Here is a 26,604-nt window from a genome sequence, read left to right on the forward strand (position 1 = left end):
CCTGGAAGAAGATCACATCTGTCCGAAGAGCACGGAAAAGAGCAGGAAGACGGCGTAGAGGAACAGAAGACCCAGGCCCAGCCGGCGGTCCAGCTTCCAGTGGTTCAGATGGACGCTCATCACCTGGAGGAACACATGGAGATGGTTTACTGGAGGAACACATGGAGATGGTTTACTGGAGGAACACATGGAGATGGCTTACATGACCAGGTCGTACTAGAACATATAGTGAGTGTACTGACTGTGAGGAAGACATAAGGTGAAGTACTGACCATTAGGAAGACATAAGGTGAAGCACTGACCGTGAGGAGGACATATAGTGAAGTACTGACCATTAGGAAGACATATAGTGAAGTACTGACCATTAGGAAGACATAAGGTGAAGTACTGACCGTGAGGAAGACATATAGTGAAGTACTGACCATTAGGAAGACATATAGTGAAGTACTGACCGTTAGGAATACATATAGTGAAGTGCTGACCATTAGGAAGACATATAGTGAAGTACTGACCATTAGGAAGACATAGAGTGAAGTACTGACTGTTAGGAAGACATACCGTGAGGGTACTGACCATTAGGAATACATATAGTGAGGGTACTAACCGTTAAGAAGACATAAGGTGAAGTACTGACCATTAGGAAGACATATAGTGAAGTACTGACCATTAGGAAGACATATAGTGAGGGTACTAACCGTTAAGAAGACATAAGGTGAAGTACTGACCATTAGGAAGATATATAGTGAAGTACTGACCATTAGGAAGACATACGGTGAAGTACTGACCGTGAGGAAGACAGAGGCCAGCAGTAGGATGACAGAATACACCAGTCCTTTGTTGTTGATGGAGATCTGGAGGAGAGAACACATTAGACCATAGATATAGAAACCTAGATCCTCATTTTCCTCTGCAGTTCGTTGGAGCAACTGGTATCGCGGCCGCCATTTTAGAGTAGGCAAGCTGACACTCAAAGTGACTACTGGCCAATCACAGCGCTCACAGCGTGTTGACTACTGGCCAATCACAGCGCGTTGACTACTGGCCAATCACAGCGCGTCTAACTGACTTTTGCTGCGCGGCTGCCTCTTACGAAAAGACCCGCCCCCACCTGCCTCTGATTGGCCTACCGAACGCCCCCTTCTGTGACACACGTGGAAGCTTGCCTACTCTAAAATGGCGCCCGAGATACCAACGCCTCAGAGCCGAAGGAGGATATACCTTTATATGTCTATGAGTATGACCATATCCTGTCTGTCTGTCTGTCTGTCTGTCTGTCTGTCTGTCTGTCTGTCTGCACTGCTTTATCGCCCTATCCCTCTCTTTGCAGTTCATCATCATGTCATTGGAATAAACATAATCTGGTGTGTGTGTGTGTGTGTGTGTGTGTGTGTGTGTGTGTGTGTGTGTGTGTGTGTGTGTGTGTGTGTGTGTGTGTGTGTGTGTGTGTGTGTGTGTGTGTGTGTGTGTGTGTGTACTTCTTTAAACCTTTTTTTAATGAACCATCCCTCCCTGACATGCACACAGACTAGAAACGTCACAAAGTACACACTAACATCCTTGGTGTTGATTTATCCATGTCTTACTCAGAGTGAGTACAAACGGAACCAAATGGACTCTCACAGGTCCATTTGGTTACACCTGTACACTCACAGAGTTAAAATTGCAATCCATAACTTTGATGTGATGCTGTGGATTTGATCCAGAGCATCACAGTAGCAGTAGTGGAAAATGTACTACATCTTTTTACTTAAAGTAAAATTATCAATACTGCAATGTAGAAATACTCAAGTATACTATATATAAGTGTTACAAGTTAAAGTCCGGAATTCAAAATTTACTTGAATAAAATTACAAAAGTATTGGCATCAAAATGTACTTAAATTACCAAAAGTAGAAAGTACTCATTATGCAGAATGTCCCATTTCACAAGTTTTCAAATGTATAAAATATATATATATATACAAATCTTTTGAAAATAGCAGATCTTCAATCTCACAATGTGTTGCAACGTGACGCATTGTGAGCTTGTAGATTGGCCCTGGCTGAAGTGGTTACTGTATGTTTTGTAATAATAATACAAATCTACAAAGTAACTAGTAACTAAAGTAACATATTGGTTACAGTGCAATGATTGTAGGGGAGTAAAAGTAATATTTGTAAATTAGATATATTTATTACACAGCTTGGTTGAATGCTTGATTCTGATTGGTCAGTCATCGGTCATTATTTCTGGATAATGACCGATGAGCTCTATAACAGACCGCTGTCTAATCAGAGACTCAGAACACCTGCTCATGTCAACCTGTCTAATCAGAGACTCAGAACACCTGCTCATATCAACCTGCGCTGCTTGGTTTTATGCTTTATCCAACATGACAGCCATGTAAACAAACAAACAATGTCATTTACAACTAAACGTTGCTCTCAAGAATGTTTTTGAAAACATTTGAAGTGAGAAATAGACGATGCAATGACCGAGAAGTGATTCTATTTGATCCACTACACTTCCTTGTTTATCGTGGCGCAACAACGGGGGAGTACCAAAACGCTCGCCCCAAAACACAGTCGCCCCGGGGCAAATCCGGCAGTATTACAGGCAAATCGGCGGTATATAGAATGGGGGCGAGTGTGTTTTGGGGCCGCGCGAGTCTTCCCGTTATCTTATGGACTATTGTCATTTGTTTTCCGAGGCGAACTTGTCCGCCCAGCCCAATACTTACGGAATACTTTCATTGCCGTAAGCAAGGAAATACTTCGTTTTGTTGTTACTTTTGGGTCAATTTATTTATTAAGTAGCCGTGTAATAAGCGGGATAATGTATGGGGAGGTGGTCATTATTGAAATGTAAAGCCCTTCAGGGTGATTATGCACCTCGGCTCCGCCTCGATGCATAATCACCCTGTCAGGCTTTACATTTCAATAATGACCACCTCCCCATGCATTATCCCTTGCATAACATTTGCCTTTGAGGAGTAGAAATAAAAGTACTGCAATTTGGAGATACTCCAGTAAAGTAAAAGTACCTCAAAATCTAAGTAAATGTACTTAGTTACTTTACACCACTGAGTACCGGAGCAGTTGTCGTGCCCCAGACAAGACCCGGACACAACAACTCTGCCAATCAGGCTCAGCTCTATTGGCACGGTACGGTTGTGCGTCGGTTTGCCGAGTGGAAGACTGGGGTTCGATCCCAGCTGGGGTCTAAATCACTAATAGGCAATGTTCACTGGAGTATGAACTTGCAGTACATGCAGTACTACTTGTCAACCAGCAGGTGTCCTACCAGACCCCAGTGTCTAAATGTCTCCATGGGGAGTAGACAGACCACCTCCAACCACTGCACATGTACATACTCTACTCTACTCTACTCTACTCATACTCTGGGGCATCGTGGACACGGTTTGGTGCCCCCCGGGTTGGTTTTGTCAACGCCATTTGGTGCCCCCCCAAGGGTTGGTGCCCTGTGCTTTAGCAACTCAAGCCCGTTGGATAAGCTACCACTGAAAGTATGCGATACTGCAGAGCCAGAAACCAGTGTTGCCATGTCCGCTTATTATAAGCGACTTTGAATATGGTTTGTGACACCAAGAGTATAGATTCAACAAGGGTTTATTGCTGCCTGGGCTGGAGGAGTGAATGCTATGGACTGAGTGAATGCTATGGACTGAGTGAACGCTATGGACTGAGTGAACGCTATGGACTGAGTGAACGCTATGGACTGAGTGCGAATTTTATAGTACTTCACAGTACTGTGCAACAACACACACACACACACAATACTAATAATACAAAGTACTGTTCTACAACAACACACACACACACACACACACACAATACTAATAATACAAAGTACTGTTCTACAACAACACACACACACACACACACACACAATACTAATAATACAAAGTACTGTTCTACAACAACACACACACACACACACAATACTAATAATACAAAGTGTTCTACAACAACACACACACACACACACACACACACACACACACACACACAATACTAATAATACAAAGTACTGTTCTACAACAACACACACACACACACACACACACACACACACACACACACACACACACACACACACACACACACACACACACACACACACACACACACACACACACACACACACACACACACACTACTAATAATACAAAGTGTTCTACAACAACAACACACACACACACAATACTAATAATACAAAGTACTGTTCTACAACAACACACACACACACACACACACACACACACACACACACACACACACACACACTATGGGGCTCCATTAGTGCCACGTAAGCACACCCCCTGTCCTGTAATCGTGTACTTTTTTTTTTGTGTTGCACAGAACCGCATAGACGTGTAGTGTACTTTCCCATTGACTCACAATGGGAACACGTGCACGCGCGCGTTCACGCGTAACAGTGCAACCACTGCATCTTGACCTACAGGGTAACACGTCTACGTGTAGATTCATGCGTCTGTAGCAAAGGCACGCGTCAACGCACGCATGATTTATTTGGTCACGCGACTAGGCGAGGCGCGGAGAGATGAGTGGGTGCTGTGCCACCTTGGTGCGCGCTGCGTGGAACGCCTCACCTACCCGTGTGACATAACTGAGCTCTGTACATAACGCATCGTGTGCCCTTGTGACATAACTCTGCCCTGCACAGAACGCCTCATATGCACGTGTAAGTCTTAAAATAAAAAAAATAAAATATTTGTATTAATTAATTCAGTTACCTCTCCTGATATGTGATTCAATTTATGAAGTGGCTTTCTGCAATTACGCACAGAAGGTGCGCTGTCCCTCTCCAAGTCTCCATTCTTGAATCCTGTCCTTTGCAATCAATATTGCATTGATTGCAATAAAATTTAATTCCAAGTCATCATGTAACATATAGGCTGTATTAATTTCTGTCAAATAATCTTTTATTTCAAGGCAATTATAAACTGTACAGTATGATTCCAACATCGGGTTTGGTTGATCACCGCGCCATGCACTCTTCTCGTCTTTTTATATTAGCTAATACTCAGTCAGATCATAACCAAAAATTAAAATAAAAAGAACGCCAGAATCCGTGAAATCTAAGCTTTGTATGTTTATCTGGCCCATGGCTGGATTCTTTCATTATTTCCTGATATGAATGAATTACGCAAGGAATTACGCAATCACGGCGCGGTCGGTGCCAAAAACTCGGCGGTCGTGGGTGTCTTCTAACACTTAGAGCTCTCTCAAATCAAATCAATTTTAAGTTCTTTGGAACCTTAGCTTTTGTTTCGTGTACAGCTCATCACTGTATATTCTATCAATATCCATTGATAAAGCAATTAAGCAACAGCGGCTTTTAAGCAGAGTGCATGGTGCAGGGCATCACCGTACGTGGCTTTGATCTGACACGAATTTGCTTCATTTAGCATCATTGCAAATATATTATCATCAGTAACATGTAGGCCTAGCCCTAGGCTATAGTATTTTCTCTTAAATAATCTTCTATTTCAAGGCAATAAACAGCTGTACAGTATAGCCTATGGTGTCAAATCAATGGTGCCGCTCTGGCTTTCCAACGGGTCCAATTGTGACCATGTTTTCAAATGCCTATATGCTCCCCAAATGCGCCAAGCTCCCTTCCAACAACAATAAACATATGCGTTTATGCCATAGAGGTATTACTTCTGTGTTACATGACTGCAGAGCGCAACAATTATCCTTCTCTCTCAAAAAGGAGAGAGGAAAAACAGAAAGAAAAAAGTAGCGAAACCACATCTCACCTGCTCGTCTAGATAACGATTTCACACATTTTGATACAATTCAAAGTGTTATAGAATCTGTCTCCCATTGGTGTGTTTTTCATATGCGTTTTACAATGTTAATGTAATAGATAATAAACTTTAATCTCATTTAGATTGACCTGGTTAAATACGGGGTTTAATTCATCCTAAGAGCAAATCATGGGAATAAATATAACTGGAAATCAGATTTCCAGTTACTTCATTGTTATGCGTTATTATAGATTGGCTTCTATGGATGGGACAGGTTTTAATTTCGACGCCTGTAGTCATTATGAGTTGTATTATTGGATCAGCACTGCGCTTCTCAGACAATGGACAGACAATGAACTGCTGTGCAAGTCTAACCCTAGGCTGGTGTCCACCATGGAAATAGCCTATTTGGTCGCTTTCATCACGTTGATGAATTAAAGTATATACCAGAACAGCCCTTGCAAAATGTTCATGTGTAGCCTATAGGCCTATTAGATGTTTAGTCCGTGGTCCGCTGCCGGCCTGCCACTTATCTGACACGCACTTCTCTCTCTCTCTCTCTCTCTCTCTCTCTCTCTCTCTCTCTCTCTCTCTCTCTCTCTCTCCTCTCTCCAAGTGCCTATTCATTCAATGATGATTGATGGGTTGTGATGAAGTCATGGTTCCCCGAAAATTATAATACTATCATGTCTCTCTGTTTTTCTGTCTCGAGATAGACAGACAGACAGTCTGACAGCCTGACAGACATGGCAATCCAATCTGATGGCGAGATGTTCATGTTCCATATTAAGCTATAATGTGACCTAAAAAAAGATAGGCCTAAATATAATAATGTGACCCCAAAAAAGATCAATATAAAATAATTAGACCCTTCCCACATTATCCACACCAATCTTTGAAGGCAACATTTTCATATGTCAATTCAGTGTTTTTCTCCAACAGCCAGCTGCGCTCCTGAGCAGCGCAGCGCGCGCGCACACACACGCACACGCACACGCACACGCACGCACACACACACACACACACACACACACACACACACACACACACAGTGCACCGCATCAGAGCAGATCTACAAGCTCACAACGCGTCTCATTCGCGGTAGGCTACTTGTGGTCTTGTATATCGCATTAGCTGTAGAATACAACTCTCGTAGACGTATTTATGATTCTGACGTTTTCAATCTACGAGAGTTGTAGGGTTCACCCCCCATGGACACAGAGACTTTCAGCACTATACCCCGTAGACACTCCAAACATGTACAAATAAAAAATGAAGGTGCTTCCATGCCCCAAATGTTAACTCTCGCTACGGGGTAGTAGTTTAATGTAATAATCCATATCTTTCAATAAAGAAGTGTTTTAATGCCGTCTATGGCCGAATGCCATTGTTTCACCCTCGCTTACTTCCTGTTTACATTGAGTGTAATTCCGGGTTTCACCAGATGGGCGCGTCACTACCGCCCATTGGGAACTTCCGACAGAATCAGCCACAGTCGGCATTAAACACTTCTTTATTTAAAGATATGGATTATTACATTAAACTACTACCCCGTAGCGATAGTTAACATTTGCTGCGTGGGGGTAAGCACCTTTATTTTCAATTTGTACATGTTTGGAGTGTCTACGGGGCATAGTGCAGAAAGTCCCTGTGTCCATGGGGGTGAACCCTACAACTCTCGTAGATTGAAAACGTCAGAATCGTAAATACGTCTACGAGAGTTGTATTCTACAGCTAATATCGCATAATGTTAACCACTCGAAACCATTGTGCGATGAAGAACAAAATAATCCTGGCTGGCACAGAGACTTCCCTTGCAACATTTTTGCAAAATTCATGGATTTAAGAACTATGAAGGGTGCACCAACATGAACGTTTTTTTTCTAAAGCATTAGATGGCGGGCCAGAACATAATGAAAGGCTAATTTAAGAAATGGATAGTTAACAAATGTACTGGAACTCCAAGAGTCAAGACAGAACGCCTTATATTTGGCACACATTTGTGATACTCTCACAGTCACAGAGAATGAATCAAAATGTAAGCTATTAGGTGGCATAATAAACCGTAAACAGCGGTTCCCCCCCCCCTCCTCCAAGACTGACCATGTAGCAAAGCCTACCGTCCTCATCATAATCATTCAATAATTTGAATGATTTTACTTTTATTCTCATTATACCCCGCAATGCCAGACGTAGGCTGCAACGTCACATTATTAAGCATGATTCATCAGGATCGCTTTGCAAATCCACAAGCTCACACTGCAGCGCAGATTGAATATATTCGGGGCGCAACACCGTTGTCATAAAGTAACAAAGTACATGTACTCAAGTACTGCACTTAAGTACAAATTTTAGTTATTTTTACTTTACTGGAGTATTGCCAATTTTCAGTAGGCCTACTATTGTATTACTTCTACACCCCAACGGCAAATATTGTACTTTTACTCCACTACAATCATTTGAAAACTTTAGTTACTAGTTACTTTGCTATTATCAATTATTATATTATAAAACCACTTTAGCCCTATTTTATAGGCCTACATAGGCTATTTGAAAATAGCCAATCTAATGCATCGCATTGCAACACATTGTGAGCTTGTAGATCTGCTATTTTCAAATATTAGTACTTTTACTTTTGGTACTTTAAGTACATTTTGATACTAATACTTTTGTGCTTTTACTCAATTTTGAATTCCAGACTTTTACTTAGGTAAAATATCTGAGTACTTTTCCCACCATGCACTGACCGTTGTACGTCGAAGCATAAATTGGTCGTTACTGGATGGATTGCAGCTGCTACTTGAGAGAGACAGACTGCTTGAGATCGCTAAACATTAATCTGCTAGTTAACAAGAGAAATGACACTATCCAAAAGTATAAAGCAGGGGTCTTCAACAGGGGGTCCGGGACCCCTAGGGGGTCCTCAGAGTTACTACAGGGGGTCCACCAAATCTTTGTGTGTTATCTTTTTTTTTTTTTTACCTTAACCACTTGAACCCTGGCATCCCTTTTCTGAGGAGAACTTTAGCCTATTAGCAGATCTACAAGCTCACAACGCCTTGTAGATCGGCTATTTTTGGCAAAGAGATATATAGGTGTAGAGGGGAAAAAAGAGCAGACCAAGTAAACAAAAAAAGTTTAATCTGAAACACAATTTTATACAATATAGAGGGGGTCCCTGCTTCGTCTCTCTCTCAGCTAGGGGGTCCTTGGCCTGAAAACGTTGAAGACTCCTGGTATAAAGAGTATAAAAGATATGTGTAAAAGATATGTGACAGTGCTGAAAACAGGGCATTTAAAGATGAATTTGGACACATTGGACAGCAGCAGTGCGGAAATTGCGCACCAGAGCGCACTCGCCTATTAGTTTGTATTGGCCAGTGTGCTCATGAGTTTCTTATACCTGGTGTCATCAATGCAAAGCCGTTGTGTTTCATCGGCTACACACTTTTTGGCTGTTTGCAAGCCAAGGAATATAATTTTAGATGGTAAGATGAAGCATGCATGGTACCAGGCAAGTTAGGCTATAAAGTTTAATAAGCATCTTTCAGGTGGGGACATATTCTCTATGGACATTATAGCTATAGGACTGTCAGTCCATATTTTAAAATGAAAATCATAAAATCATTATCAAAATAATGTATTTTAATATAAAACATGGATCACATGATTGTCCATCCTACATAAACAACGTGTGTGTGTGTGTGTGTGTGTGTGTGTGTGTGTGTGTGTGTGTGGCATTGCGGGGTTCTCTCGGTCCGACCCGCGCCAGGTGTTCCATTCCATTCCGTTTTGCTTTCGCCCTTCTATTAAGTGTCAATGATTTGATTGTTGAAATACGGACAAAACAAATTGTTCTTGCGATTGCTTAGCTCACCATGACAGGAGATGGACCATGAAACCGACACCTCTAGTTCAAATCCGGACGAATGATGTTCAATTGTTACACCGATACTGTTTTCAAACGAATCTGCTTAATTTATATTTCAATTTCGGTCAGAAAGTTCCCTGTGTGAAATTTGATTTGGTGAATAAATTATTTTCAACTTGTTTGATCAGCCTTTGTCATTTTTGACACCCTGAGAAATAGCATCTTTAATTAGCTGACTAAAATCCTTGGATTCATGTTGGACCTATAGATCAAATCCCAGAGCAGTTGTGTTATATTTCTCCATATTCCTATGAGAAGATGCGATTCCAGAATTTAATTGCAGTGTTCCTGTAAAATAAAAAAAACATTACACTGACTCTCACCAATGAATTGAATATTTGTATCAGGAAACGTCAGAAGACAATGCATATCTGCCAGGGCTGTCACCATTCATGAGTCCATTCTGGAGGCTTGGAGACTCCTAAAAGTTGCTAGAGACACTGATGCCACAACTGGTATGTGGCTGTGGCTTGCGTTGGGTCGGAACTCTGTCCTCGGTGTGCATAAGAAAATTTCTCAGGGAACCCGGTTGTACTAAGCTGGGACACTTGCTGGTGCCGTTTGAGACCCTACAACAGCGGGTCCACATTTGGCCTAGGCTGCTAAAGCAGATCGTTAAGGAAGTCAATGAGTCTTCCTCCACACCTGAACACCTTCTTGGAGGAGAACTGGTCAACAGAGGGCCTGTGGGAGGAGGATATAGACTACGTCTTCCCATGCCTGAAGGTGTCTCCTAAACTGGGGCAGTGGCAGGAGGAGGAAGACACTTTCCTCTCATTCGCAACTCCACATCCTGGCTGGTTTGAGGACTTGGAGAAAAAGGCAATGTATTTCCTATGCGTGAGTCAGTCTCTGCATACCATGAAAATATAGAGGTGGACCGAGCCCAGGTTCTTCACCAAAAGGCTGTTGGCGGGTCGACCGGGGCCGTTGCCTGGCACCCAGTGGCCGGTACCCAGTGACTGCTATATGATATATTAACGGAATAAGGGTAATGTTGTAATACGTGTAATAGTGTAATAATTGTAATGGTGTAATAATGCAACAAGTTTAATAGTGTAATAGTGTAATAACATAATAATGGTAACAGTGTAATAGGTTTAATAGTGTAATAGTGCAATATGTGTGATAGTATAATAGGTATAATAGTGTAGAAAGGGTAAAAAGTGTAATAGGTGTAATAGTGTAATGACGCAATAGGGTAATAGTGCAATAGGTGTTATAGTGTAGTGAAGTAGTTGGGGTTTGGGTGGATGTGGGCGGAATTGGGTGAATGTGACCACTTATAACACTATCACACTTTTACACTTATTAACTTATTGCACTATTACACCTGTTCAACTATTAGAGTATTACCCTCATTGCGTTATTACATCTATTACACTATTACACACGTTGCACTATTACACCTATTACACTATTACACCTATTACATATTAAACTTAATGCAATATTACACTATTCCACCTATTACACTACTACCCCTATTGCGTTGTTACACTATTACATTAGTACACCTATTACACTATTACACCTATTACACTTATTGCATTATTACACTATTACCCTTATTGCGTTATTACATTAGTAAGGCAATATCTTGGGCAGTATCATTATTTAATAAAGGATTATTATTGTTATTATTATTATTATTATTATTACTATTATTATTACCCTTATTATTATTACCCTTATTATTATTATTATTATTTTATTTTTTATTATTATTACTACGTGTGAATGTACGTGACAGGTTGTAGCGCATGTAGCTTACGCGTAAATGTACACGACGCGTTGCAGCGCGTAACGCGTGCTTACGTGTGAATGTACGTGACAGGTTGTAGCGCATGTAGCTTACGCGTAAATGTACAAGACGCGTTGCAGCGCGTAACGCGTGCTTTTGTGCAGTGCACGCGCAGAACGAACGTGTACACACACACACACACACGTAAGAAAAAATCATGTGGTCACAGGAGGCGTCATGCGCCCCTCGTGGCACTAACGGAGCCCCATACACACACACACACACACACACACACACACACACACACACACACACACACACAATACTAATAATACAAAGTGTTCTACAACAACACACACACACACACACACACACACACAATACTAATAATACAAAGTACTGTTCTACAACAACACACACACACACACACACACACACACACACACACACACACACACACACACACACACACACACACACACACACAATACTAATAATACAAAGTACTGTTCTACAACAACACACACACACACACAATACTAATAATACTATAAAGTAAAAACTAAGGGTGTGACGGCCTACCGTTGATCCATGGTCCACTATCAGGGTGCGTAGGGCCCAGGGGAATCCCAGACCCAGCAGGATGTCAAAGATGTTACTGCCTATGGAGTTAGACACCGCCATGTCCCCCATGCCTGCACACACACACACACACACACACACACACACACACACACACACACACACACACACACACACACACACGCACATTTTAAACAGTCATTTTATGAATGCCATTTAAAAGGAGAAGCTATAGTAACACTTGCTATGCATCCCATGTCATATTATAGTCTGTTTATAACACTGTATAATTATGTTTAACCATAAGCATGTCTATGGTGCATTATAAACCTACATGTTATAGTCTGTTTATAACACTGTATAATTATGTTTATCCATAAGCATGTCTATGGTGCATTATAAACATACATGTTATAGTCTGCTTATAACACTGTATAATTATGTTTATCCATAAGCATGTCTATGGTGCATTATAAACCTACATGTTATAGTCTGCTTATAACACTGTATAATTATGTTTATCCATAAGCATGTCTATGGTGCATTATAAACATACATGTTATAGTCTGCTTATAACACTGTATAATTATGTTTATCCATAAGCATGTCTATGGTGCATTATAAACATACATGTTATAGTCTGTTTATAACACTGTATAATTATTTTTAACCATAAGCCTAAATCCAAAAAATAGCTGATCTACAAGCCTGTGTGGGCTTGTTGATCAGCTATTTGTCGGTGCATGACAGCAGCACACAACCAAGTATAAATCAGGCATAACTCTATCTCTAAACCCCAGTAAGCCCACAGAGCAATGGAAGAACACCACAACAGGCTCAGCTGCAGTGGTGGAAGCTCTGAGATTGGTTTATACTGAAGTACAAGTAGCAATACTTTAGGATTACAGAAGTATAAGAGCATTGGCATCATAATATACTTAGGCTACATGCCATAGTAAAAGTCCTCATTAAGAACGGCCCGTTTAACAATACATGAAATAGCCGTGATTGTGAGCTTGTAGATCGGCTATTCTCGAAGAGCAAAAGTATAAAATATGGCTTACAGGGTTTCATTATTTTGTATTGAATAATCTAGGTCTGCTAAGTAACTAGTAACTAAAGCTGTCAAGAAATTGTACAATATTTGCCTCTGAGATGTAGTGCAATGTTTTTTTATATCACTCAAGTAAAGAAAATGTACCTCAAAAGGGACAGTTCACCCCAAAATGACTTTTTTTCCTATAGATTAGTCACCCCATGGAGACTGGAATTCATGGATATGTTTTAGTTTTTGTCTCATTCCTAAGACAATAATTATGATGACCAGCGGTTCCGGTAGGAGACACAAAGAGTCTCCTTTGTGTTTCCTACCGGTCCGCTGGTTATCAAATTATTGTCTTAGGAATGAGACAAAAACAAAAACATATCCATGAATTCAAGTCTCCATGGGGTGACTAATCCATAGGAAAAAAAGTCATTTTGGGGGTAAACTATCCCTTTAAGTACAGTACTTGAGTTAATATACTTAATTACTTTCCAGGACTGCCCAGCAGGACAGTTTTAATCCGACTGTCAAAGAAAACCTTCCAGCCGTGCCGCTCTAATGCTAATCACCATGCTAGCTCCATGTGCTGCTAATGCTAATCCCCATGCTAGCTCCCTGGTCGCCCCTGGACTTGGCAGAGACCAGGAGTTCATTATTAGATAACTGTCTGTGGCTGTTTCATCTACTGCTTTGTTGTTTATGTCATTATAAAACCTCATTTAACACACAGCGGAACCCAGGGTGTTGATTTAACTTTAAAAGTGTGAAAAAAATACAAAATAAAAGGTCACTTGCTGGGGGATGAGCGTTGTTGGAAAGCACTGTGGTCATAAAACAATGAAGGCATTCTGTACTGTCTGCATGCTGACTGGACCCCTGCAAATACTTGAATCACTGCCAACAAGTTCATTAAGTCAGTAAAGTTAGTTTCTCTGAGGTTCAGACTGTGTTCAGTTGGTTTTGCTGTGACATATAAGACACAGAACAATGAAGCAATAACTCACTAGAGGATTTTGGAACAGCTAAGGGACGTTGTTAGGACTGACGCAGAGCCTAGTGTCTACAACCCTCTTAGCTGCAAATCGCTGTAAACCACGGCCTCACGTTGCTTATTGCTTTTATAAAATGTGAGCGGGTACAGTGCTTTAGGCAGCAAGGGGGCATTTTTCATTTTTCATTTTATTACAGATTGTTGAAGTACAGAATATAAGCTTTCATATGATGTATCATTCATTGAAATTGGAACACATTTGAAGAAGATGTGATCATTTGAATCTTGTCATCTTTAATAGTCTAAACTGAGATAATCCCTTGTAAAGAATTTCCACTTTCTAGCACCTCTCAGCTCCAGGTAATGGGCGTGAACAATGGGTAATTTATTCAACCTAGCCACTCCTCTAACCACTCCCCCATTTTCGGATTTTTACTGTGGAAAGCAACTAAGTACATTTACTCAAGTACTGTACTTAAGTAATTTTTTTTAGGTATTTTATACATAGGCTATTTGAAAATAGCCGCTCTACAAGCTCACAATGCGCATTGCAACGTGTTGTGAGCTTGTAGATCAGCTATTTTCAAACATTTGAGTACTTTTACTTTAGGTACTTTAAGTATATTTTGATGCCAATACTTTTGTACTTTTACTTTGCTTGAACGTAACATTTTGAGCACAGGCCTTTTACTTTCTATATTGTGGTGTTGCTACCACCAAGTGCTTCTTCCACCACTAAATTTGACCCACTGGTAGTCGACTATAGTCGAGGTTTACCTACTAATGATAAAGACACGCACAAGCTAGGTCCATTAACTCCAACCTGGTGTTTGCACTCTCCATTTACAACCCGTACATCTACAGAAACGTTCAGATTTCAAATATAAAGTCCTTACCTCATGACAACGGATGTTACCATTCACTTCGGGTGGGTCTAAGTACCCGTATCTTCCATATTGTTCAATAAAAAGCATTTTAATCCGATCGGCGGCCATTTTCTCATAGAGTTATAACGTATCAGGAGTGCAATACCCCCCCCAACCGATACGGCCGCGTAGTTGAAAAAAAAACCGGAGATGGCCATCAATCGGATCAAAATGCTTTTTATTTAACAATACGGAAGATACGGGTACTTATGAGGGCCCGTACATAATTATAACACCCGTGGTCGTGAGATAAGAACTTTATATTTGAAATCTGAACGTTCATGTAGATGTACGAGTTGTAAATGGAGAAATGCAAACACCACCAGGTGTACGTTCTGCCATGACGCTTGGCGACGAGCTAACAATGCTAAAGCTCCTAGCCTCGTTACTCCACTGTTGTTTTGGCCACATCTTCAGTGAAATACTTCCATACGAACGTCGAGCGGCCTGTTGTTTAGCTGGGGCTGACCTCACCTAGCTGCTGTGTTCGCTACAATCTTATATTGTTTATACAACTAGATTCTGTCCCGAAAAAGACTAACGCAATACTGGCCGCTTCCTAGCCCCTGGTCCAGAGCGTTAGTGAGATTATTTTTATTTACTCCACTGCGCCCTCTACAGATCTGGACAATTTGAATTTACCATTAACCAAATCTGTAGAGGGCACTGTGGAGTAAATAAAAATAATTTCCGTCTTGCGGACATTTTCTGCCCAAAAAGTGTATTTTACAGAGTAGCTGGGGTGCTGAGAGGCTTCCCACCTCCGACAATAGACTTTCAACAACACAAAACAGCCTTTGTTTCAGTGAGTAGCGAAATGGTTTTGTTTATTTTCACTACTCTTGAGTCTTCCAGGGCGTTAGAGGGAACTCACTAACGCTCTGGACCAGGGTCCACCGTGGTGAAGTTAGTTTCAGCCTCAGGTTGAATATTCACCCAGTGGATATTACTCCAGTAAAGTAAAATACCTCAAAATTGTACTTAAGTACAGTACTTGAGTAAATGTACTTAGTAACTTTACACCACCACAGAGAGGAGCGAAACTGATGGGCGGGGATTAGGCCTAGCTATGACCAATCGAAACCTCTCGGGTTAGCAACTCTCTACCAAACTCTCCGCCCACAGGACTCACAAACAGGCACACAGACTAGCAGAATAGGAGCCTACTTTACTATACAAATTTAACCATTTAATGACGTTAAAACGGATATCTGTTGGGATTGAAAGCTTGCTCGACATTCGAACTGTGTTAATATGGAAAAAAACGAAAATCAGCCAAAAAAAAAAAAAAGTTATTTTGCTTAGTTTCTACCGTTTCTCATCTCGCGAGTTGATGCCCGAAACACCAGGCCTGCTCACAAATGGTTACCAAATATATGGCAACATGAGAATCGTGAACCTATAGGCCTAACATTCAAAACAGTTTTAACTAATACTTTCACTACAAGAGAAAAGTCTAAAAGAAAGTAGTGCCTGTGACTGCCTGAACAAAGCAGGAAGTTGCTGTGAGAATACATGGAGGGTACCAAACGGTACACGATGCGTTACAAATGATACTAATGAAGGCTCTGTTCCATTCTGGTCAAACAGAGTCAGGATGTTGACTCACTCTCTGCTACACCAGTGGGTCTCAAAGTGTGGTCCAGGGACCCTCGTGGGTCCTTGAGGGGGTTTCAAATGGATCCCTTACGGGTGGGTCCATCTGGTTCCATTTGTACACTGTCAGAGTTATGGGGGTCCTTGATATTAAAAGATCTGAGAACCACTGTGTTACACTAAATGGAACAGAGCCTTCATTAGAACCACTGTGCTACACTAAATGGAACAGAGCCTTCATTAGAACCACTGTGTTACACTAAATGGAACAGAGCCTTCATTAGAACCACTGTGCTACACTAAATGAAACAGAGCCTTCATTAGAACCACTGTGCTACACTAAATGGAACAGAGCCTTCATTAGAACCACTGTGCTACACTAAATGGAACAGAGCCTTCATTAGAACCACTGTGCTACACTAAATGGAACAGAGCCTTCATTAGAACCACTGTGTTACACTAAATGGAACAGAGCCTTCATTAGAACCACTGTGTTCAGTGTTGTGTTCTAGTTTTTTTTATGAAGGTATACTATGTTTATTCCCTGCCTCCCACACGCACGGCATGCGCGCGTCTATAATGAATTAAATGTAAAAAACGCTGTTTTGAACAGTTTATGAAGGTGTACGGTGGCGACGAAAAAAAATCTCAAGGTATACGGCGTACACAGCATCTGACGGTAGAACCCACCACTGACTGTGTTACACTAAATGGAACAGAGCCTTCACAGAGCCTTCATCAGAATCATTGGTAACACCTGTGAAGGAAGTAAGGAAGAGGCCCGATTTCTTTCCAATATTATTTATTTGTATGAATAAATTATTCATAGGCGCAGTAACAGACACAAGGGGGCAGCAGAGAGCGTGAGAGGTGTGTTGTACCTTGTCGGGCTACGATGAGGCTGGCCATGCAGTCTGGTACGCTGGTCCCTGCTGCCAGGAAGGTGATGCCCATGATGTAGTCTGGGATGCCCAGCGTGAAGCTGATGATGCTCACCTTTAAACAACGACAATAACACAATGATCACCTTTAAACAATAACAATAACATGAATTATTATTAGGGCCGGGACTTTATCACGTTAATTTCGATCAATTAATTACAGAAAGATTATCGCATTTTAATCGCACCTATTTTTGCACCGCGGAACGTTTCTCACTGGACGAGTTTCAGACGGACCGATATTACCAGCGCACCAAACAACGTTGGTGCGCAACAACAAAGTTAACTGCAGCATTCAGTGCATGAAAACATGATGCAAAACATGACTTGATAATGTTGGCTGGGCAAATCAGAATCTGTAATAGATGCCCCCCCCTACGCGCGCGTTTGTGTCCCGTTTAGGGGGAGGGGCGGCGGTGCACTTGGGGGGTGGGGGGGGTGGATTCCACGATGCGGTGCGGGTCACATGTGCGCGATTTTTATTAATGATTATTAAACTAATATAAAACATCAGTAACAACAACACACTCTACCAGCCTCCAGTGGTGGAAAATAGCAGATCTACAAGCTCACAATGCCTTGTGCTTGTAGATCTGCTATTTTCACATGGTTACATGGTATGTTTTATAATAATAATCGAAAACTACAAAGTAACTAGTAACTAAAGTTTTCAAATAATTGTAGTGGAGTATAAAGTACAATATTTGCCTTTGAGATATAGTGGAGTTACTGGAGTAGAAGTAAAAGTATTAGAAATTGGAAATACTCGAGAGTCAAGTGCAAATACCTCAAAATTGTACTTAAGTACAGTTCTTGAGTACATGTACTTAAAGACGTATGCCAAAATCCATTTGAAAAAATTGCTTTTCACTGTTCTCAGGTCAAATATTGATATGCGATTAAAATGCGATTAATTGCGATTAATTAATTACAAAGCCTCTAATTAATTAGATAACATTTTTTAATCGAGTCCCAGCCCTATTATTATTATTATTGATTCTCTCTGCTCACTAGAACCAATTATGAGAACTTCTGTCTTATCCTCATTTAGCTTAAGAAAGTTCTCACTCATCCAGCATTTGATACTGGACAGACAGGTCGACAACGGGTCTAGAGCACAGGGGTCGTCTGGAGCTACAGAGAGATATAGCTGGGTATCATCAGCATAGAAATGGAAATTCACTCCGTGATCGGCGATGAGTTCTCCCAGCGGCAGTATATACAGGGAGAATAATAAAGGACCAAGAATTGAGCCCTGTGGAATACCAGAACAGATGTTGTGTTTGTCTGAGTCAAAGTCAGCTAGACTGACAAAATAGCTTCTGCCTGTTAGGTAGGAGTAAAACCAAGACAGGGCCGTGCCTGACACACCAATCCAGTACTCCAGGCGTTGTATTAAAATTGTGTGATCAATATTGTATCAAATAAAGCCGTTAAATGAAAGTAGGAGAACGGATACATTGTTGTCGTCAGCGGACACCCTGAGATCGTTAATTACTTTTACAAGTGCTGTTTCTGTGCTGTGACCTTTCCTGAAGCCAGATTGGAATTTGTTATGAACCTTATTGTTCTGTAGAAACACATCCAATTGATGAAAGATAGTTTTTTCTAAGACCTTGCCCAGAAAAGGCAGATTAGAAATAGGTCTATAATTACCCAGCACAGAGGGATCAAGGTTGAGTTTCTTGAGGAAGGGCCTGACTACAGCCGCTTTCAGTGAGTCTGGAAAGACGCCTGATTGTAGAGAGCTGTTTACAATTTTTAGGATATCTCTAATCACACTGTCTAAAACCTCTTAGAGAAAGGAGGTGGGGATAGCGTCCAGTGAACAGGAGCATGATCTGTGATATGGTTTTGCTGTGTTCCTGTTCATCAATTGCACAGAATGATATTAGGCTTCCCCTGGAGGGATCTACACTTTTACACCAGGTACCATTAGCCGCATTTGCAGTTCGAGAGTTGGTGCCAGCAGCAACATTCATAATATACCAGCTCGAATGTTAAAAAAAGATGCAAACTCATTACACTTAGCTTTAGAAGCAGGGAGCGACTCCTTGTAGGACTGGGGGGGTTTAAAAGACATTCAATGGTAGAGAACAAGACTCTGGCATTTTGCTTGTTGTCATTTAATAATGCCTGAAAAATATGCCTGCCTTGCCAAACGCAGGGCTTTGTTATAGGCAGCTGTTGACTTCTTAAAAATCTCTAGGTGGATAGTGAGTTTGTTTTTTCTCCAAACTCGCTCAGCTCTACGACATTCTTTCTTGAGTTAGGGTTGCCACCTTTCATGTGTCGGGAGTGCGCGTGCGTGCGAAGAGCGCACGTGCGAAGATTTTTCGGGTTTTGCGCGGATTTGGGAGTTTTTTCTGATACTTTATTTCGGTTTTAAGGTTAGGGTTGTTAGGGTTATTTAATTATTTTGGGGGAGCCAGCCCCCCAAACTCCTGAAATGCATAGAAATCTATGAAATCTAAATAAAAAAATCTATGAAATGTATATTAATTGTATTGAATTAATTAATATTAATTATATTATTTATGTATTTATTAACTGTTAATCCATTATGAAGAATTCCGTTTTCCAGATGAGCATAACAACATAAGAGTTATTCTTTAAATGGGCACACTATTTAATTATATTGATTAATATATATTACATAAATGATTATTTATTAGGCTTAAAAAACTCAACATTAATAAACAATCAACCATATTAGTCTACTGAAATAGCCTAGACTATGCCCACATCAGCAGCCAATATGTAGGCTGCCAGGGCAGGTAAATAGAAATACTGACATCTTGCTACAGTAAAAAACACAACCCAATATCCCATACCGAATCGATCTCAGGAGATGTTTTAGTCATGAAGAACTGTGACACTTGTGCTTGGGTCCTTTGGGTTCTTATATTTTTGGAATATTGTTCTCCTGAGGCATGCTGTCTGATGTCAACCAGTCCACCACCATGCGCCACATAAAACATACGCCGAGATACTTTACGGTTTGCTTTGTAAACATCTCCAATGACGCTGTAAAGCCAAGGATTTGCCTCTTCCCACTCACGTCTGTACTTTTGGAGGCGTCTTGTCTTTAGAGGACGCGGTGTAGACATTTTGAAACAGCGCGATGGACGGTGCAGCCAGCGACTGACTGAACCATGTCACAGGCAGCGCAGGGCAAAACGTATCCTAGCAACGTGAAAGCGCTAACTCTCATTGGTCGTGTTATGAGTAATGAGCCAATGAGCTGCTGAGCGCACTCCCAGACAATGGCTTCATAGCCAGCGTTGCCAAGTCTGCTTATTTCCTGCAACTTCCCTGGAACAAAATTTGGCCTGTTTTTGGCTTGTTTTTGTAGGTCGGCTGGCTCATTTCTCTCACTATACTTGACAACACTGACTGACACCCGCACTGAGCTCTCACTCACACAGAGAAGAGACAGGACGGCAAATAAATCGCCCTGTCATTCATATTGATTCCCCAACTTGCAAATACGGGACAAAGTGCGTCCCTTATCAGTTCAATACGGAACGCGTCTTTTAGTTTCCAATTACGGGACGATTCCGTATTTTAGCGCACATGCTCGTTGATCCAGGGTGTTACTCTAGAGTTACGTTTATTTTTAGTTTTCATAGTTATTTTTCACTATGTCGAGAGCTGACTCTAATTTGAGATTAAAATGTTGAACCACATCATTCACTGAGGGAGCATCAGTGCCAGATGATGAGGAAACTCGTTGGGTGCAGATGAGCTAAAAACTATTTTTTTTAAATAGTATATTCTGTATTATCTTTCTCTAGATCAGATACAGTCATATTAAAACACAATAAATAGTGATCTGATAGCTCGGGCTTATCAATAGTACTGTCAACAGTGATACTCAGTGATACCTCTAGAGATCACCAAGTCCAGGGTATGGCCATGTTTATGTGTTGGCCCACATGTTGAATCAAGTCAACATTGTTTATTAAATGTAAACAACCCATAGCCACAACATCTGAAACAATGTCAACGTGTAGATTAATATCTCCAGAAATCAGAGGTCTGTCATAATTAGTGGAACAGATAGATACAAGTTCTGATATTTCTGTAGGAAATATAGGAGATATCTACCATGTGGTAGGACTATAGGAGATACCTACCATGTGGTAGGACTAGGAGATACCTACCATCCACACCATGTGGTAGGAGAAGATGGCGATCCAGAGGGTTGAGGCGATGAAGGTGACCATGAACCAGCGGTGCCAGCGGGGCAGCATGCAGTTAGGCACCGTGCAGTAGAGGAGGAGGATGAGAGGCCAGGAGATCAGCCACCTGACCCGGGCACAGCCCCCACCTGGTGGCGCGCACACGCACACACACACACACACACACACACACACACACACACACACACACACACACACACACACACACACAGGGACATGTCATTGTCATGTCAGTTAGTGGTTAGTTGGATGGTCCGTTCACCACCTTTGGTTCCAAACAACATTTCCCAAAACTACAGGCTGGACTGGCATGGCATTTACTGTGTACCTTCATGTCCCCACTCACGACCATTTGGTATCCCACACTAAAACCCAGTCCTTCTAAACCCAGAACCATTTGGTATCCCACATTAAAACCTTGTCCTTCTAAAACCAGAACCATTTGGTATCCCACATTAAAACCCTGTCCTTCTAAAACCAGAACCATTTGGTATCCCACATTAAAACCTTGTCCTTCTAAAACCAGAACCATTTGGTATCCCACATTAAAACCTTGTCCTTCTAAACCCAGAACCATTTGGTATCCCACATGAAAACCCTGTCCTTCTAAACCCAGAACCATTTGGTATCCCACATTAAAACCCTGTCCTTCTAAAACCAGAACCATTTGGTATCCCACATTAAAACCTTGTCCTTCTAAACCCAGAACCATTTGGTATCCCACATTAAAACCCTGTCCTTCTAAACCCAGAACCATTTGGTATCCCACATTAAAACCCTGTCCTTCTAAACCCAGAACCATTTGGTATCCCACATTAAAACCCTGTCCTTCTAAACCCAGAACCATTTGGTATCCCACATTAAAACCCTGTCCTTCTAAACCCAGAACCATTTGGTATCCCACTTTCTCTCCTTCTAAACCCAGAACCATTTGGTATCCCACTTTAAAACCTCTCTCCTTCTAAACCCAGAACCATTTGGTATCCCACTTTCTCTCCTTCTATACCCAGAACAATTTGGTATCCCACTTTCTCTCCTTCTAAACCCAGAACCATTTGGTATCCCACTTTAAAGCCTCTCTCCTTCTAAACCCAGAACCATTTGGTATCCCACTTTCTCTCCTTCTAAACCCAGAACCATTTGGTATCCCACTTTCTCTCCTTCTAAACCCAGAACCATTTGGTATCCCACATTAAAACCTTGTCCTTCTAAAACCTAGAACCATTTGGTATCCCACATTAAAACCCTGTCCTTCTAAACCCAGAACCATTTGGTATCCCACATTAAAACCCTGTCCTTCTAAACCCAGAACCATTTGGTATCCCGCAATAAAACCCTGTCCTTCTAAAACCCAGAACCATTTGGTATCCCACATTAAAACCCTGTCCTTTTAAAACCCAGAACCATTTGGTATCCCACATTAAAACCCTGTCCTTCTAAAACCCAGAACCATTTGGTATCCCACATTAAAACCCTGTCCTTCTAAACCCAGAACCATTTGGTATCCCACTTTAAAACCTCTCTCCTTCTAAACCCAGAACCATTTGGTATCCCACATTACAACCCTGTCCTTCTAAACCCAGAACCATTTGGTATCCCACATTAAAACCCTGTCCTTCTAAACCCAGAACCATTTGGTATCCCACATTAAAACCCTGTCCTTCTAAACCCAGAACCATTTGGTATCCCGCAATAAAACCCTGTCCTTCTAAACCCAGAAGCATTTGGTATCCCGCATTAAAACCCTGTCCTTCTAAACCCAGAACCATTTGGTATCCCACTTTAAAACCTCTCTCCTTCTAAACCCAGAACCATTTGGTATCCCACATTAAAACCCTGTCCTTCTAAACCCAGAACCATTTGGTATCCCACATTAAAACCCTGTCCTTCTAAACCCAGAACCATTTGGTATCCCACATTAAAACCCTGTCCTTCTAAACCCAGAACCATTTGGTATCCCGCAATAAAACCCTGTCCTTCTAAAACCCAGAACCATTTGGTATTCCACATTAAAACCCTGTCCTTCTAAAACCCAGAACCATTTGGTATCCCACATTACAACCCTGTCCTTCTAAAACCAGAACCATTTGGTATCCCACATTACAACCCTGTCCTTCTAAAACCAGAACCATTTGGTATCCCACATTAAAACATGTGGTTCAAGCCCAGACAACATGCTCACCTGGCAGACGTAGAGGACTGAACGAAGCGTCTTCATCCTCCTCTTCCTCAGTCTGACAGCCCTCCACCCCTCCTGGCTTCTCTGTAGGACTGCTGTCTCTGCCTCCGGCAGCTCCATCAGGAGGACACTGTTTCTCTCCTCCTCCTCCTCCTCCTCCTCCTCCTCCGTTCTCCAGACTGCAGGAGCCCCCTGCAGCCTTCACCCCGTTGCTGGTGGACTCTAACCTGGACCTGGGGACAACCTCGCCCTCCAGCTGGTCCTTGGGGTCCCCGATCAACCTCAGTCTCTGGATACCATGGAGAGACAAATGATCATCCTTGACACGCTATACTTAAAGGTATACTACGTAGCTTCTCTAGCTTTCTGTTTGTAAACAAGGGTTCAAAGTTCAAACCCACTCGCTTGCATTTCCATCAGCAAATATTCACATGGGAGTTTGAAATAGAATCCCTTTGAACACACCCTCGCGCTGTTATTGGTTGTCTGTCTGGCTGTATGCCAGCCTGTCTGTCTGTCTGTCTGTAAGCCAGTCTGAATGTGTCTGTCTGTCTGTCTGTCTGTCTGTCTGTCTGTCTGTCTGTCTGTACCTCACTGATGAGCACGCGGGAGGCCATGGAGAGCCTGGTGCGCGGGGAGAAGTGAGGGGAGATCATGATGCGTAGACCAGCCTCACTGAACGACAGCTTGTGAGGATTCAGCATGAGAAGCTCATCTACCATCAGCACTGGAGACCCCTCCTCATTACCTGTAGAGACACACACACACACACACACACACACACACACACACACACACACACACACACACACACACACACACACACACACACACACACACACACACACACACACACACACACACACACACACCAACATAACTACTGGAGACCCCACCTCTTTACCTGTAGAGATACACACACACACACGTAATATAAAAGTAGGATACCTTTATTGAGCAGCATCATGGAGGGCTTACAGGCTGGACCCTCTTCATCTCCTCTCATCTTCTGGACCCTGCGTGCCTCTGAGCCAGGGCAGCATGCCAAACACCCTCCACTACTGAGCTGACGCTTCACGTACGCCAGGATCTGGGAGTTGAACCTGCAACCACAAGCGTTTTTTAATGCTCACTAACTCTGTGTGTAACGCCCTTAAATATTCTCGAAAAGCCCCGATGTTACGACATGAATAACCAGAATACGATCAAACAAATCATGAAAAGCCAATAAGAAAGAGTTTCCCCCGCTCGCCTCGCCACAAACGCACTCTCTCTCTCTCTCTCACACTTTAAATGTCCGATCTCCCGGTGGCCATGAAAAGATAACAGCGGCGCCGTTGCGCCGGTCTAAACTCCCGAAAATGCTCTAGCAGAAGCGCTCGTATATTTTGAAAATAGCAATCTAAAGGCTCACAACGCATGTTGTGAGCTTGCCTGCTATTTTCAAATAGCCAATGCAGCCAGATCTGCAATCTTATCTGAATGACTGTTAAAGAAGTTTGTTTAAATGAGTTTATAAAATGTTATATTTTCACAGGGATTATTTATTATGTGTTAGATAATACTTTTTGGAGTGGATATATGTGTCCAGATGCCTGTCAGACGGCGAGACAATGCTGCTCCGCATGTCTACAATGGAACAAACGGGTGCAGCCAACGTCTACAACTGCTCTCGACCAGACGTGAGATCTCAGCGTACCGTAGGCTGAAGGCAACGTCAGGATATATTGATAAAAGCCGAAAGTTGTGGTGATCTCGCCGTACGCCCATTATTTGGTCTGCACCGCGTTTATAAATGAGGGCCACTGTGTACCGCTATAACAGGCCCATGTGAAACATTTGGGGCAGAGGTTCTGAATTGGCATCCAGGGAGTGTGTTTTGCACAGTTTCACTGCCATCAAGCCAGCCGTGCCGGAGATTCGCTGTCCACAGACAGAACCACGGACGGACGAACGAACGGACGGACGAACGGACGGACGAACGGACGGACGGACGGACGGACAGTGTGCAATACATAGTCTCGGCCACACCTATTGACCTGGCGGAGACAATTATAATACTATACTGTGTATATATAATACTATACTGTGTATATATAATATAATACTCACTTCATGATGAGGATGTACACTCCATACATGGTCATGAGAAGCAGCGCCTCCCACCTGCAAAACACACACACAGCATTATTGTATGTAGGCCTACTGTATGATATAATCAATAATAATAATAATAATAATAATTGATTTTATTCATAATGGACTTTACATTTGAAAACATCTCAAAGTGCTACAATAGGCAGTTGCATAAAAAGAACCACACGATTAAAAACATCTGAGAAACTGAAACAAAACAATTAAAGCATGAGGGCATAAAGCCTAGAGGTAAAACCAGAGTAGCTAAAAAAAATGCTTTGTTAAAAAGGTAGGTCTTTAGTCCTCTCTTAAAGGAGTCAACCGACTGTGGTCTCAGGTGAACAGGGAGGTGTTCCACACAGACTGTGGTCTCAGGTGAACAGGGAGGTGTTCCACACAGACTGTGGTCTCAGGTGAACAGGGAGGTGTTCCACACAGACTGTGGTCTCAGGTGAACAGGGAGGTGTTCCACACAGACTGTGGTCTCAGGTGAACAGGGAGGTGTTCCACACAGACTGTGGTCTCATGGACAGGGAGGTGTTCCACACAGA

General features: G+C 42.0%; 1 protein-coding gene across 1 annotated transcript; it reads right to left on the reverse strand.

The window, feature by feature from the left end:
* LOC308081511 (sodium/potassium/calcium exchanger 3-like) lies at positions 1 to 26,058 on the reverse strand (the record flags this gene model as incomplete). Its single annotated transcript, XM_080457885.1, has 9 exons — positions 1 to 123; positions 786 to 851; positions 12,035 to 12,147; positions 17,474 to 17,588; positions 21,700 to 21,866; positions 23,921 to 24,206; positions 24,508 to 24,665; positions 24,866 to 25,020; positions 26,030 to 26,058. 9 exons carry the CDS (start codon positions 26,056 to 26,058, stop codon positions 13 to 15), a joined length of 1,200 nt encoding a protein of 399 aa, XP_080314011.1. The 3' UTR covers positions 1 to 12.
* Between the last annotated feature and the right edge of the window lie 546 nt (positions 26,059 to 26,604).

This window comes from Gymnoscopelus braueri (assembly GCF_963280865.1).
Source record: "Gymnoscopelus braueri genome assembly, contig: SCAFFOLD_466, whole genome shotgun sequence".
Classification (NCBI taxonomy): Eukaryota; Metazoa; Chordata; class Actinopteri; order Myctophiformes; family Myctophidae; genus Gymnoscopelus; species Gymnoscopelus braueri.